General features: G+C 39.3%; 1 protein-coding gene across 1 annotated transcript; it reads left to right on the plus strand.

Moving 5' to 3' along the window:
* Positions 1-1,643: 1,643 nt before the first annotated feature.
* Positions 1,644-13,914, plus strand: LOC133662628 (adiponectin receptor protein 2-like; the record flags this gene model as incomplete). Its single annotated transcript, XM_062066742.1, has 7 exons — positions 1,644-1,814; positions 8,416-8,577; positions 9,068-9,239; positions 9,385-9,571; positions 11,052-11,239; positions 11,312-11,505; positions 12,865-13,914. Coding segments are annotated over 7 exons (1,203 nt in total), but the record flags the coding sequence as incomplete, so codon positions are not given.

Consider the following 13,914-nt stretch of genomic DNA (forward strand, 5'->3'; position numbering starts at 1 on the left):
TGCTTGAGAAGCTATATCTCTCATTATAGTAACTTTATATCACAAATCTCATCTGTTTATATTGTTCAGTTCTGTTAGCGACTTTGCACAGCATTCAGCGATAGCTCCACTCGGCGTGTCAAATGTTAAACAACTCCGCGACTTGAAAGTGCCTCTCTCCATAGCCCGTGCGGACTAACTTAGTATAGCAGATGGGTGGCTCATAAGTAGTTTAAAACTGAATAGCCAGCAGCCTTCACCACAGTGAGCGAGTTGAAGATCCACCTATCCCACGTACAAGCGTGAGGTTTATAAACAAAATTAACAAAAACTGCTTTGACAGTAACGGCTAACTAATCACTTTATGAAAATAAACAACACATTACGTTACTACTTACAACAACAAAAATTGCCATACTGGTTATATAGCAGTAAAAACTTCTGCAATCTTAAGCACTTTGCATGTTTAAAGATACCGATATATATTTGGACTAAAAAATATCGGGATATCAGTTTTGGTCCATATCGCCCAGCCCTACTTGATAATGATAGTTAAGATAGTAAGAAATGCAATTCATTTGCCGCAATGGAGGTGGTTATTATTAACTTAGAGGTATGGCTCCACACTGTGTATGAAGATGCACAATTAGCAGCTATCTTGTCAGCCAGGAGCCTAATTACTAGGGGTGTGGGGAAAAATCGATTCGAATTCGAATCGCGATTCTCACGTTGTGCGATTCAGAATCGATTCTCATTTTTTAAAAATCGATTTTTTTATTTTTAATTTTTTTTTAATTTTTATTTTTGTATTAATCAATCCAACAAAACAATAAACAGCAATACCATAACAATGCAATCCAATTCCAAAACCAAACCCGACCCAGCAACACTCAGAACTGCAATAAACAGAGCAATTGAGAGGAGATACAAACACGACACAGAACAAACCAAAAGTAGTGAAATAAAAATGAATATTATCAACAACAGTATCATTATTAGTTACAATTTCAACATAGCAGTGATTAAAAATCCCTCATTTACATTATCATTAGACATTTATAAAAATAAAAATAAAATAAAAATAGTGTCACAGTGGCTTACACTTGCATCGCATCTGATAAGCTTGACAACACACTATGTCCAATATTTTCACAAAGATAAAATAAGTCATATTTTTGGTTCATTTAATAGTTAAAACAATTTTACATTATTGCGATCAGTTGATAAAACATTGTCCTTTACAATTATAAAAGCTTTTTACAAAAATCTACTACTCTGCTTGCATGTCAGCAGACTGGGGTAGATCCTGCTGAAATCCTATGAATTGAATGAATAGAGAATCGTTTTGAATCGGGAAAATATCGTTTTTGAATCGAGAATCGCGTTTAATCGAAAAAAATCTATTTTGAATCGAATGGTGACCCCAAGAATCGATATTGAATCGAATCGTGGGACACCCAAAGATTCGCAGCCCTACTAATTACAGTGTCTGGGTTGGTGATCGGCATTAATCGACAACGGCGATCACATTATTTTTCATGCAAAGTGGCCGATCGATCGGCACATCTCTACTTTATTGTTGGTATTATCTTGTTTCTTCCTGTCTTTCCAGCTCCACCTCATCAAGCTCTGAGTGACGTTCTCACTGCAGTCCACCACTTTGACCTGGCTGGGTTCAGTCTAGCGTTTTCAAGCTGGACGAAGGAGAAGCGAATGGGCCCACGGGCCTGGCCTTTGTGCTGAGACATAGAACTTCTTGCCTTGTCGAGCACAGCACAGATAGCAGCACAGGTTCTTCAGGTTCTTCAGACGCACAGTGCCACTCACACAATGGGGTGAGTTGTGTACACACACACACACACACACGACGTGACAGTACAAAGATACTAGAAAAAGTTCTCAGAAAGATGCAGTGCACATCTTGCATTGAATGTCATCAGAGAGTGCAGTGATCTTGTAGTGAGATACGCATTTTTGCTTCAAATCTAGCGTCAAGTCCTAGTTTTAATTTTCCTGAGGGAACTCTCCTGAAGAAATCAATAAAGTACTACCTATTTATCTATTTAATTCTATATATACTCTAAGAACCTTATTGTGTGTCGTCCCATGAAGCTAATCTGCCACACGTAGTAGACAACTCTTGCGTGGTCTTTATGTATTCACACAAAGCTGCCGCTCTGCTCAGCGTTACCATATGCCGCCATTGAGCTGCAACACAATAGCGGCCATGTGTGCAGCCTACACTGTGTTTATGTGAAATGCTTTTTTACCTGCTGTAACACAACACGTGCGGACACCTGAGCGCTCCTGTCAACAGAGAGCGTCTGTCTTAACGCCTTGCAGGATAGCCTTTTGAAGTTTTCACCGTTTGTGACCGCACTTTAGGGTATAATGATAAATGGTATCATCTTTATTTGTATTTCCTAGATTACATTTTTTTGGTCTAAAAACTAAAGTGAAACGGCTGAAGGGTTAATACTAACAACTGATGATAACACAATGCTAAAATTTGTTTTATTTATATACAGTAATTTTTACCTCCCTGTATCCCTTGATTTAATGGAAAAAGTTTGGACGCCCATGGTTAATATGACATGCGATACTCCCATTTAGTGCCTATTACAACAAACGTGACATCTGTAAAGCTGAAACTTCAGTAAAAGCCACAATGTAGTACATTAGTACTAGTGGTGTCCCTATCTGATATTGCTATTGGATATCGGTCTGATACCATCAAAAACACAAGTATGTTATTAAATGTGCTTCCATGTCAAATGTGTGATAAAATGTCCGTAACAAGGCCGTCAATAAGACATAGTTTAGAGTTGATAACACCTACCATTTTTCTCTGTTTGACTAATTTCACCTGATCAAATGATTGATGATAAATTGAACTGGAAATCTCACGTAAAAAATATACAACATAAAGTAGCGAGAAACACATCAATAATGAATAAAGCAAAACATGTTCTAGACCAAAAATCTCTTCATAATCTCTACTGCTCGCTAGTGTTACCATATCTGAGCTACTGCGTAGAAATATGGGGAAATAACTACAAAAGTACACTTCATTCACTAACGGTGTTACAAAAACGATCAGTTAGAATAATACATAATGTTGGATATAGAGAACATACAAACCCTTTATTTATTGAATCAAAAATACTGAAATTCCACGACATAGTGAATTTGCAAACAGCTAAAATTATGCACAAAGCAAACTATAACCTGCTACCCAAGAATATACAACAATTCTTCTCAAAAAAAGAGGAGAAATATAATCTTAGAGAAAAACGTAATTTAAAACATTTGTATGCACGTACAACACTTAAGACCTTCAGTATATCAGTATGTGGAATTAAATTATGGAATGGATTAAGCAAAGCAATCAAACAATGTACTAACATGATCCACTTCAAGAAACTCTTCAAACTTAAAGTGTTTACAAAGTACAAAGAAGAAGAACCATGACAAACATTCTCAATTTATTTCATCCATCCATTCATTCAGTCTTAAAGTAATCTTACTTATCTCATCATATGAAATATGACTTACTTCACCAATTATTATTATTAAATTATTACTATTATTTATTTATTTATTTTTATTGTGATTACTTATGGAGTTTATTGTGAATAAATTGTGAACAGGAAGTGAACAAAAAGTTTTAGCAACTGTTATGTAAAGAAAAGGGGTAGGATTAAATAAGCTCAGCTTCTTCCTACTCCTTTTCGAACATGTTGAAAAGAGAAACTGATAATTGTGATGTATCATGTAGTATGCTTGCATGTTCGAAATAAACTCAAACTCAAAACCTTTTGTAACATTCCACCAGTGTTTTCAAAGAAAAGTCTGTGTCGTCACCGCCCCATGTTTTCTCGAGCCGAATGGCTGTAGTGCGCATGCGCAGGCGCTGCCGCGCCTCAGTTTTCAGGAATTAAGCCGTGTTGCCTAAAATGCATCAATAAATGAAGTTTTTTTGGTAATTACAAATTTAAACAGTATTACTAACTGTCTGGAATTTTACAGCGGTTTATCATTGTACCGTTACAATATATATATTTTTGTATATATTATATATGTGTGTATGTACAGTATGTGTATGTGTATGTATATATATATATGTCTATGTGTATAAATATGTAAATGTATAATGCTGTGCACACTAAAAAAAATAGCAATGATGCAGACATCAGTAGCCAAAGGAGGTGTCTTTAAGACATATTTTTGTTATTATTAATAATTAAATGTAATACATTTAGTAATATTGTAATTTATAATATACAATATTAACATACAATATAATAATAATATATATATTATATTGTATATAATAATAATAGGGCAGCACGGTGGAAGAGGGGTTAGTGCATCTGCCTCACAATACGAAGGTCCTGAGTAGCCGTGAGTTCAATCCCGGCCTCGGGATCTTTCTGTGTGGAGTTTGCATGTTCTCCCCGTGACTGCGTGGGTTCCCTCCGGGTACTCCGGCTTCCTCCCACCTCCAAAGACATGCACCAGGGGATAGGTTGATTGGCAACACTAAATTGGCCCTAGTGTGTGAATGTGAGTGTGAATGTTGTCTGTCTGTCTGTGTTGGCCTCTCGATGAGGTGGCGACTTGTCCAGGGTGTACCCCGCCTTCCGCCCGAATGCAGCTGAGATAGGCTTCAGCGCCCCCCGCGACCCCGAAGGGAATAAGCGGTAGAAAATGGATGGATGGATTGATGGATAATAATAATAAACAATATAATAATTAAAGATGTATAAATAATCAGTTCATAATTGCATTGTAGCCCCTGAATCGTAACTGAATCCCACCTCGACTAGAAACTCTCACATGTTGCTCTGGGATTAAAAGCAATTGTTCGCTTTTTTTTTTTTTAGCACATTTAAAGAAATAGGTTATGGTAATTGTGTAAAATGTTAATCTTTCAATGATACTACTTTTCTTATTATGCTGTAACACACCAGCTACTTGTTGTTATTGTTAAGGTGGTCGCCACCAAGTAGAGCATGTGTGAGTCACATGTTAGTAGTCTAAGTGTGTACAAGGGTGAGTTCTTCCCTCTTTTTCTTCTTGCCTCGCTCTGGACTTTGATTGGTGCAAGTGGTCCCCTGTAACACGCCCTTTTCTTGTTTATGTTGAGGCAGAAGGTTTTCCTAGAAGGGCTCATGTGTGACTTGTAGGGTGAAAATAACCATCAGCATATCGTAGTGCTACAAAATAAAGTATGTATAGTAGAAACCAATCTTGGTAAAAACTTACAATACACATCTCAGAGCATTCAATCTGTCGCAACTGGAATGTTTGGTTTGTCTTAGAAGACCTTTCGCCTCATGGACTTAGATTGGTCAGATCTAGTCTAGCGGCTGGTGCCAATACCTCAGTAGGCGTCATCAGTTCATGCTCATAGACTTAGATTGGTCAGATCTAGTCTAGCGGCTGGTGCCAAAACCGAGAATAAAAAAAACAGTAGGGTGTGCCTGCGCAAGGATGGTTTTGCCGTATTTTAATGAGAAAAACAACTGTTTTGATGCAACGAGCAATCCTACTGTCAAAGCCAACGACAGTCGTTAAAGTGTAATTTCCCCTTAGCGTTGAGGTATTGTGTGGCAGAACGATCACTGTGGATCGACTACTACCAGTCCAAAATAGTTGGAAAACCCCAAGTTAGCATTCCATTCAGTTGTAAAAAAAAAAAAATGGGCCAAATGGCATTCTGGTCACCTTCTGTGACCACAATGTTTCTAACTCTTGTTATTTGTTGGAGGCTTAATTCCAGAGTCTTTTAGGAATGGTTAAAAGGACAATGTTGTTTGTGGGAGATAGGTGGTGTCACAGACCACCTCCTCTGTTCAGGGATGGTTTTTCAACCTTCGCATAGATGGCTTCCCTCACTCCTCTTTCATACCATCCGTCCTCCCTGTCTAGAATCTTTACATTTGTGTTCTCAAAGGAGTACTGTTTCTCCCTGAGGTGCTGAGTCTTGGCGTGAAGAGTTTGCCCGTCTATGCTGTGCCATTCGTAGCCTTAGTGGTTGTTTTGTTTCTCCAATATATGAATTATTGCATTCATCATTACACTTTAGGTTGATTGGCAACACTAAATTGGCCTTAGTGTGCGAATGTGAGTGTGAATGTTGTCTGTCTATCTGTGTTGGCCCTGCGATGAGGTGGCGACTTGTCCAGGGTGTACCCTGCCTTCCACCCGAAGCAGCTGAGATAAGCTCCAGCACCCCCGTGACCCCGAACGGGACAAGCGGTAGAAAATGGATGGATGGATGGATCATTACACTTGATAGCATACACCAGATTTTTTTTTCGTGGGCGTGGGGTGTCCGGTTTTTAGGATGCACTAGTCTCTGTCTCTGTCTTAGAATACACGCAACACACACTAGTCACAGGTGAGATGCATTGCTTAGCCAGCATGTTTTTAATAAGTCTAAGGGTGTATGTCGTTCCAGCAGTCATGTACCTGCGGAGAAGCTTCTCAAATCAAAGTGCCCGATTATCACATCAAGTCCACCTGATGGGCGCACAAATGCTAAGCGCTTGATGCTCCATCCATCCGTTTTCTACCGCTTGTCCCTTTCGGGGTCGCGGGGGTGCTGGAGCCTATCTCAGTACACCCTTGATGTTGAAAATAATTAATCAACCTCATGGCGCCATGCGAACTTAGACTGACTTCCTCTGCTGATAGCCTTGCATTCAGAACATCTAACATTTGTGCAGATGATTGAATATCAAAAATGTTGCCCTTAAGTTGCGGTTGTAACTGCGGATAATGCTACTTTTCTTGTTGCATAACCGTAGAATTGACCCTCAGAGCGTGAGATCTTTGCAGCGTGTCAAATGTGACATCAAGTCTGTTCAAGTTCCAGTTCCACACATGCAGAGATTACCTCCAGGCGTTGCAAAGGGATTCCAAGAGAAAACAAGAAGGAGCAATGTTATTGCACAAGTTTGTCAGTGATTTCACAAGGCCACTGCTTTGCACATGGAGGACTGGAACGTCGACAGCCTCCCGAGAGGAATGCGATCACATACCAGACTACAAACACTAGCGATATTTGATTCCATAATATAAAATGTACGCCTCATGTGCGTGTGGCACGCACTATAAATTGCAAGGCAAGATTTTTTTATAGAGCACCATTCGTACACAGGCAATTCAAAGTGCTTTACAGAAAATTACGAGAAGATAAAAATAAAATAATCATGATTCAAGTTAAAATCGTAAAATATAATCATCATAAAAAGAATCATAATTCTAATTTAAATCAGTGTAGATCAAATACTTTCAGTAGTCATATGCTCAAATAAATTAGTGTTTTCAGCCTGGATTTGAACATTGCAAACGCTGAGGCCTATCTCACAGTTTCAGGAAGACTTGCCGATTTAAAGAGCATAAACCGAAAACGCAGCCTCACCAAGTTTGGTCCTGACTATGGGCACCAGCAGGAGATTAATTACTCCCTGATGTTCTCCGAGTTAGAGACAGTTCATATGATTCTAACATGTCAGATATGTACTTCGGCACAAGACCATGAAAAGACTTGTACACAAGCAGAGCTGTTTTAAAGTCTATCCTCCCAGCAACAGGAAGCCAGTGCAGTGACCGCTCTGCACTAATATGGTCATATTTCCTGGTTCCTGTCAGGACTCGAGCAGCAGCATTCGGGATGTACTTCAGCTGCTTTACAGCTTGTTTAGAGAGCCCAGTGATAAGGCCATTACAGTGGTCTAACCTGCTGGAAACAATTGCATTGATTAGTCTTTCCAAGTCTGATTTAGACGCTATTCATTAGATTTGAGCAATGTTTTAGATAATAAAAAGCTGCTGATGTTATTGACTTAATGTGGCTGTTAATGTTCAAGTCTGAGTCACTTATTACTCATAGATTTCTAACCTGATTATTAGGTTTCAAGGAGAGGTTTTCAAGGTGGCTAATAATAGTTGCTCTTTGTTTCTGTGAGCCACCAACAAAGATTTCAGTTTTGTCTGAGTTTAGCTAAAGAAAATAGTTTTGCATCTGCACACGTGTGTGAATTAAGCACATTTCACTTTTCCCAGGAGCCATTGCATTTACTCAGATGTCCCGTTTGAAGTTGTCAAGTCATCAGATTTCAGTCAGGTCAGCTGACAGCCATCATACAGCACCTTGTCGGCATGCGCAGAAAGATCATCCAATCCAAGATGTTCTCCATGTTTGTTCTTTGATCACAACCACTTATTCACATCTGGACCGCCATTACACACATTCTTTAGCACGCGAGATTTGAAAAAAACCCACCACAGTGCACATGTGACAGTTGCCATTGTCACTCAAATCACACTAACTCTGTCCATGAATGCACCTTGGAAAAATGCAGATGAATGCCACAAGTGGGACTTGGGGTCTTTTGTTGACCGGCTCGAGTTTGGGTTTTTCAGACGTGCGACGAGAAGACGAAAAGGCAGGAGGACGACAAAGGAGGAGAGGCGGGCGAGGACGACCAAGGCGAGAGGAGCAGCAGCGACGAAGGCTTCATGGGCATGACGCCGCTACTGCAAGCTCACCACGCCATGGAAAAGATGGAGGAGTTTGTACACAAGGTCAACACTTGCACTTTACATTACTTACAGTACTGGAGTATTGTTGGAAGTAATAATTTAATAACTACATGAACACACCTTATGCAGTAAGCACACTAATAGAAAAATTACATACAAGAATGAATTTAAACCATATTAAAAAGTGCATATTGGGAGGAATAAGTGTGACTAATGAGACCACTACACTGCAGATCCTCTCAAATGTCCAAGTATACCATCTTAATGATGATAAAATAAATACATACAATGTTCACTTTACTTTGGCGCACTGCCATCAGTGTCTGCCTCATGCTGAGGGACATAATAAAGGGCAAAATGTTTACCTAAAAAAAAAAAAGGAAAGTAACATCGTTTTTCCACAGTGTCGTGACGGCCGACATGTATCAGCATTTTTTTTTTCTAGTACTTTTTCTTTTTGTACTGTATTCATCATTTATGAGCGTAGTAAGTAACCACCGAGGAAAAAGTAACCATCCTTTCTCCTTGCCAGGTGTGGGAAGGTCGGTGGCGTGTCATTCCTCACGACGTGCTCCCTGATTGGCTGAAGGACAACGACTTCCTGCTCCATGGCCACAGACCGCCCATGCCTTCTTTCCGCGCCTGCTTCAGGAGCATCTTCAGGATCCACACAGAGACGGGCAACATCTGGACACACCTGCTAGGTGACACACACTTATTTCATTCAATTGAATGACGTCACCTTCATTCAGTCTTCTAAAAGAAAACACCTTTGGATTTCCTCCGACAAGAAACAATTGATGCCACCCGCTGGTCACCTTTTAATAATGTTTTTCCCCACCTCTCCAGGCTGCCTGTTCTTCCTCTGCCTGGGCTTGATGTACATGTTCCGACCCAACATGTCCTTTGTTGCGCCGGTCCAGGAGAAGGTGGCCATCGGAATGTTCTTCCTGGGCGCCATCCTCTGCCTCTCCTTCTCCTGGCTCTTTCACACAGTCTACTGCCACTCAGAGGGCGTGTCCAGAGTCTTCTCTAAGTAGGCAACACACACACATCATATATTGTTACTAGAGATGTCCGATAAGTATCGGGCTGCCGATAAATGCTTTAAAATGTAATATCGGAAATTATCGGTATCGGTTTCAAAAAGTAAAATTTATGACGTGTTAAAACGCCGCTGTACGGAGTGGTACACGGACGCAGGGAGAAGTAGAGAGCGCCAATAAACCTTAAAGCCACTGTCTTTGCGTGCCGCCCCTACATAATATCTACAGCTTTTCACACACAAGTGAATGGAAAGCATACTTGGTCAACAGCCATACAGGTCACACTGAGGGTAGCCGTATAAACAACTTTAACACTGTTACAAATATGCGCCACACTGTGAACCCACACCAAACAAGAATGACAAACACATTTCGGGAGAAAATCCGCACCGTAACACAACAGAACAAATACCCAGAACCCCTTGCAGCACTAACTCTTCCGGGACGCTACAATATACACCCCACCACCACTTCAACCCCGTCCACCTCAACCTCCTCATGCTCTCTCAGGGAGAGCATGTCCCAAATTCCAAGCTGCTGTTTTGAGGCATGTTAAAAAAAATAATGCACTTTGTGACTTCAATAATAAATATGGCAGTTCCATGTTGGCATTTTTTTCCATAACTTGAGTTGATTTATTTTGGAAACCCTTGTTACATTGTTTAATGCATCCAGCGGGGGATCACAACAAAATTAGGCATAATAATGTGTTAATTCCACGACTGTATATATCGGTATCGGTTGATATCGAAATCGGTAATTAAGAGTTGGACAATATCGGAATATCGGATATAAGCAAAAAAGCCATTATCGGACACCTCTAATTGTTGCACACTTTTCCCCATAAAGAAATCATGTAAATTCATTGTGTTTTCCGTACTACAGAGCGCAACGGGATATAAGCCACACCCATTACATTTCAGAAGAAAAAAATGTTTTTAAATATATTGGTCGCACCGGACTATAAGCCACAGACATATACATTGTGAATTGTAAATGTTTATTTACATACCTTAATTGTTTCCCAACGGTGTCTGTAACACGGCAGTAAAATGGGTGATCAAACAAAACAGAAGTCATTGTCGTGGACCCACTAGCTGCGGAAGCTCCAGTAGTTCTCCAATCAGCTAAACAGACTCAATAACTCCACAGTGATGTTTTGGTGAATATGCAGCACTGAAACAATTGAAAAAGTATGCCATTGTAAGTTAATAATACTAACACACACTCATAGACATGTTAGCCTTTTAGCAAATGCTTACAACGCTAGTTTCATTAAAATTAAAATAGCACAGAGAAAAATGCATGAAAACGCACCTACAGACATCGCACATTGGACCATTTAGTAAGTATAAATAGTTTTAGTCAAATTGTGAAACTTACAAACGTTGCTTGGCGTGATGAATGAAGAATCCTTTCAAGCAGAAACGCTAGTTTTACTTGTGGCCATCGATATTTTGTGGTGTGCAGGTTGGACTACAGCGGCATCGCCTTCCTGATCATGGGATCGTTCGTGCCGTGGCTCTACTACTCCTTCTACTGCTCCCCTCAGCCTTGCTTCATCTACCTGATGGTGGTGTGCGTGCTGGGACTGGCCGCCATCACCGTGTCCCAGTGCGACTTCTTCGCCACGCCGCAGTACCGAGGAGTCCGAGCAGGTGTGGTCTCCCTCGTGCTGCGCCCTCTGCGCTCCGTCAGCGTGTTGTTCATCCACCGCTTGTTCCCCTAAGGTGTGTTCGTGGGTCTCGGTCTGAGCGGCGTGGTGCCCACCCTTCACTTTGTGATCAGCGAGGGTCTCATTAAGGCCACCACCATCGGACAGATTGGCTGGCTCTTCCTCATGGCCACGCTCTACATCACAGGAGCCTGCTTGTACGCCGCTCGCATCCCAGAGAGGTTCTTCCCCGGCAAGTGTGACATCTGGGTAGGTCTCCTTTTTTTAAATTTTATTCAATACTTGGTCTGGTTACACTTTTAGTATCTTCAAGCACATTGTGTCAAATCAGGTGCCCTACTCCACTGCAACCAGCAGAGGGCACTGTTGATTCCAGCTCGTGCTCTTCGTTCCTTAGCATTTAAATGATACATTTAACAAATATTGTTCTACAAATGTGCATAATGTAGAAAACACACAAATATAAATGCAATGTTGAAAAAAAATCACAGCCATTAAAAACAAATACTGTACATTTACATTTGTAAAAATAGTAACTCTCATTTAAAACTAATACTTTACTGTGATTCTCAAACTGTGGTACGTGTACCACTAGTTTTACGCGGGTTCCATATTGTGGGTAAGCAAAAAAAATCACTAGATTAAAGTACAGTGTTTTATTTTCCTATATTCAGACAGTGTTATTGTTCAAACTGTAATCTACAAATGTGCATAATGTAGAAAACACACAAATATAAATGCAATGTTGAAAAAAAATCACAGCCATTAAAAACAAATACTGTACATTTACATTTGTAAAAATAGTAACTCTCATTTAAAACTAATACTTTACTGTGATTCTCAAACTGTGGTACGTGTACCACTAGTTTTACGCGGGTTCCATATTGTGGGTAAGCAAAAAAAATCACTAGATTAAAGTACAGTGTTTTATTTTCCTATATTCAGACAGTGTTATTGTTCAAACTGTGTGTAATGTTACAGTGGCCAAAAATATTAAATATACTTGTTAAACAAAACTTTTACCTTGTTTTAATACATACTTTGGCCTACTATGCTACGGTTATGGTGGTCATTATGGTGGTACTTGGAGAGCCAAGTTTTTTCTGAGATGGTACTTGGTCAAAAAAAGTTTGAAAGCCACCCCTGTACTGTATAAAGAAACATTCGTTTTTGGGGGAAAATGATCCCGTTTAAAACTAATACTGTTTATAATAACAAATTCATTTAAATATACATATTTAAAAAAAACAAGAGCTAAAGTTAAAAAAAACACAGTCACATTAAAATGTTAGAAATGAACAAAAACTTTTTTTTTTTGCCATTTCAAACCAACACAAAGTAATACAAAAATAATCATGTACAAAAGCTTTTGAATAAAATGTTGGGCTGGCAAACACTTTACAAATGTAATCCCAATCAATCGCATTGTCCGAGTGCAATAAACAAATATGATTTCAATATCTCATCAGTAGCTTTTGTAATATTGTTGCCAACGGTAAAGAAAACCTACTGGAAACTATTAATTTCTTTATTCAATATGAATGATGTTGATGCTTAAATATTGTTTTCATGATGGACGTCTTTTTTATTTTTCTCCGTCTTCCATAGTTTCACTCTCATCAGCTGTTCCACATCTTGGTGGTGGCCGGTGCTTTTGTTCACTTCCACGGTGTCTGCAACCTGCAGGAGTTTCGCTACACAGCTGGAGCGGGCTGCACTGAGGACGGCATGCTCTAACTCGCACACAGTTCACTTGTACCTTACTTTACTACAGGGAGCAGCGCTTCTTTCTAACGGCGCACACCCACTAAAGTGGCTTGTTATGTCCAAGTTGGCCTGACAGGGGGCGCTTATTCCAAACTGACAGGAAAAGGTTCCCGTTTTGAATCTTGCCTGCTTTTTGCAGACGTTGCTCCTATTTCAAAACACTTCTCAACTAGCTCACAACTTGACCTACAATAACCACACATTTTGGACATGCTCAAGATTTCTATTGAATTTTTCTATTAAAAATTGACATTTTCGTTAGTTTGGATGCCGTTTTCTAATTCACCTCTGAGAGCATTCATATCTGGGGAAAAAAACTGAAAATGTACTTGAATATCTTTTACCATTGTGAATATATATTATGAGGGTGGGGGGTTTCATAGTCACTTTTAAATAAAATGAAAAAAAATCTACTTTTCCATGTAAATAAGATTTCTAAATTTTGGTTCTAGATTTGTATGAAATATATATATTAAAAAAAGGAACTAACAATATTTTGGTGACGATAAGGGGTGCTGCAGTTATTTCATTTATGCAAGAAGAGTATTTAACGAGTCACTTTTTTCTCAGCTTTGTGCTTGGAACCAAAACTTTATTTTATTGCTCAGAATATTTTCTTAATTTGCCCATTTGTGTCTTTTTATTTTTTTGGGTCTTTTTTTTTTTTTTTCCAGTCAAAGTGAAACCAAACCTAAAGAAATCAATTCATTAAAAGACATGAAAAGATACCAATACACTGCTGAACTTTTACACATTTTTTGTTCTAATGAAAAACCCCGATTTATTTTCTCATGGAATTTATTTGATTGATTTTGTGTTAATTTATTGTGATTGGGGTGTGTTTTTATGTTGATGGGAGTGACAGAGACCTTTACATCTGCTGTATCGTTA

The sequence above is a fragment of the Entelurus aequoreus genome, linkage group LG12, assembly GCF_033978785.1.
Source record: "Entelurus aequoreus isolate RoL-2023_Sb linkage group LG12, RoL_Eaeq_v1.1, whole genome shotgun sequence".
Taxonomy (NCBI): domain Eukaryota; kingdom Metazoa; phylum Chordata; class Actinopteri; order Syngnathiformes; family Syngnathidae; genus Entelurus; species Entelurus aequoreus.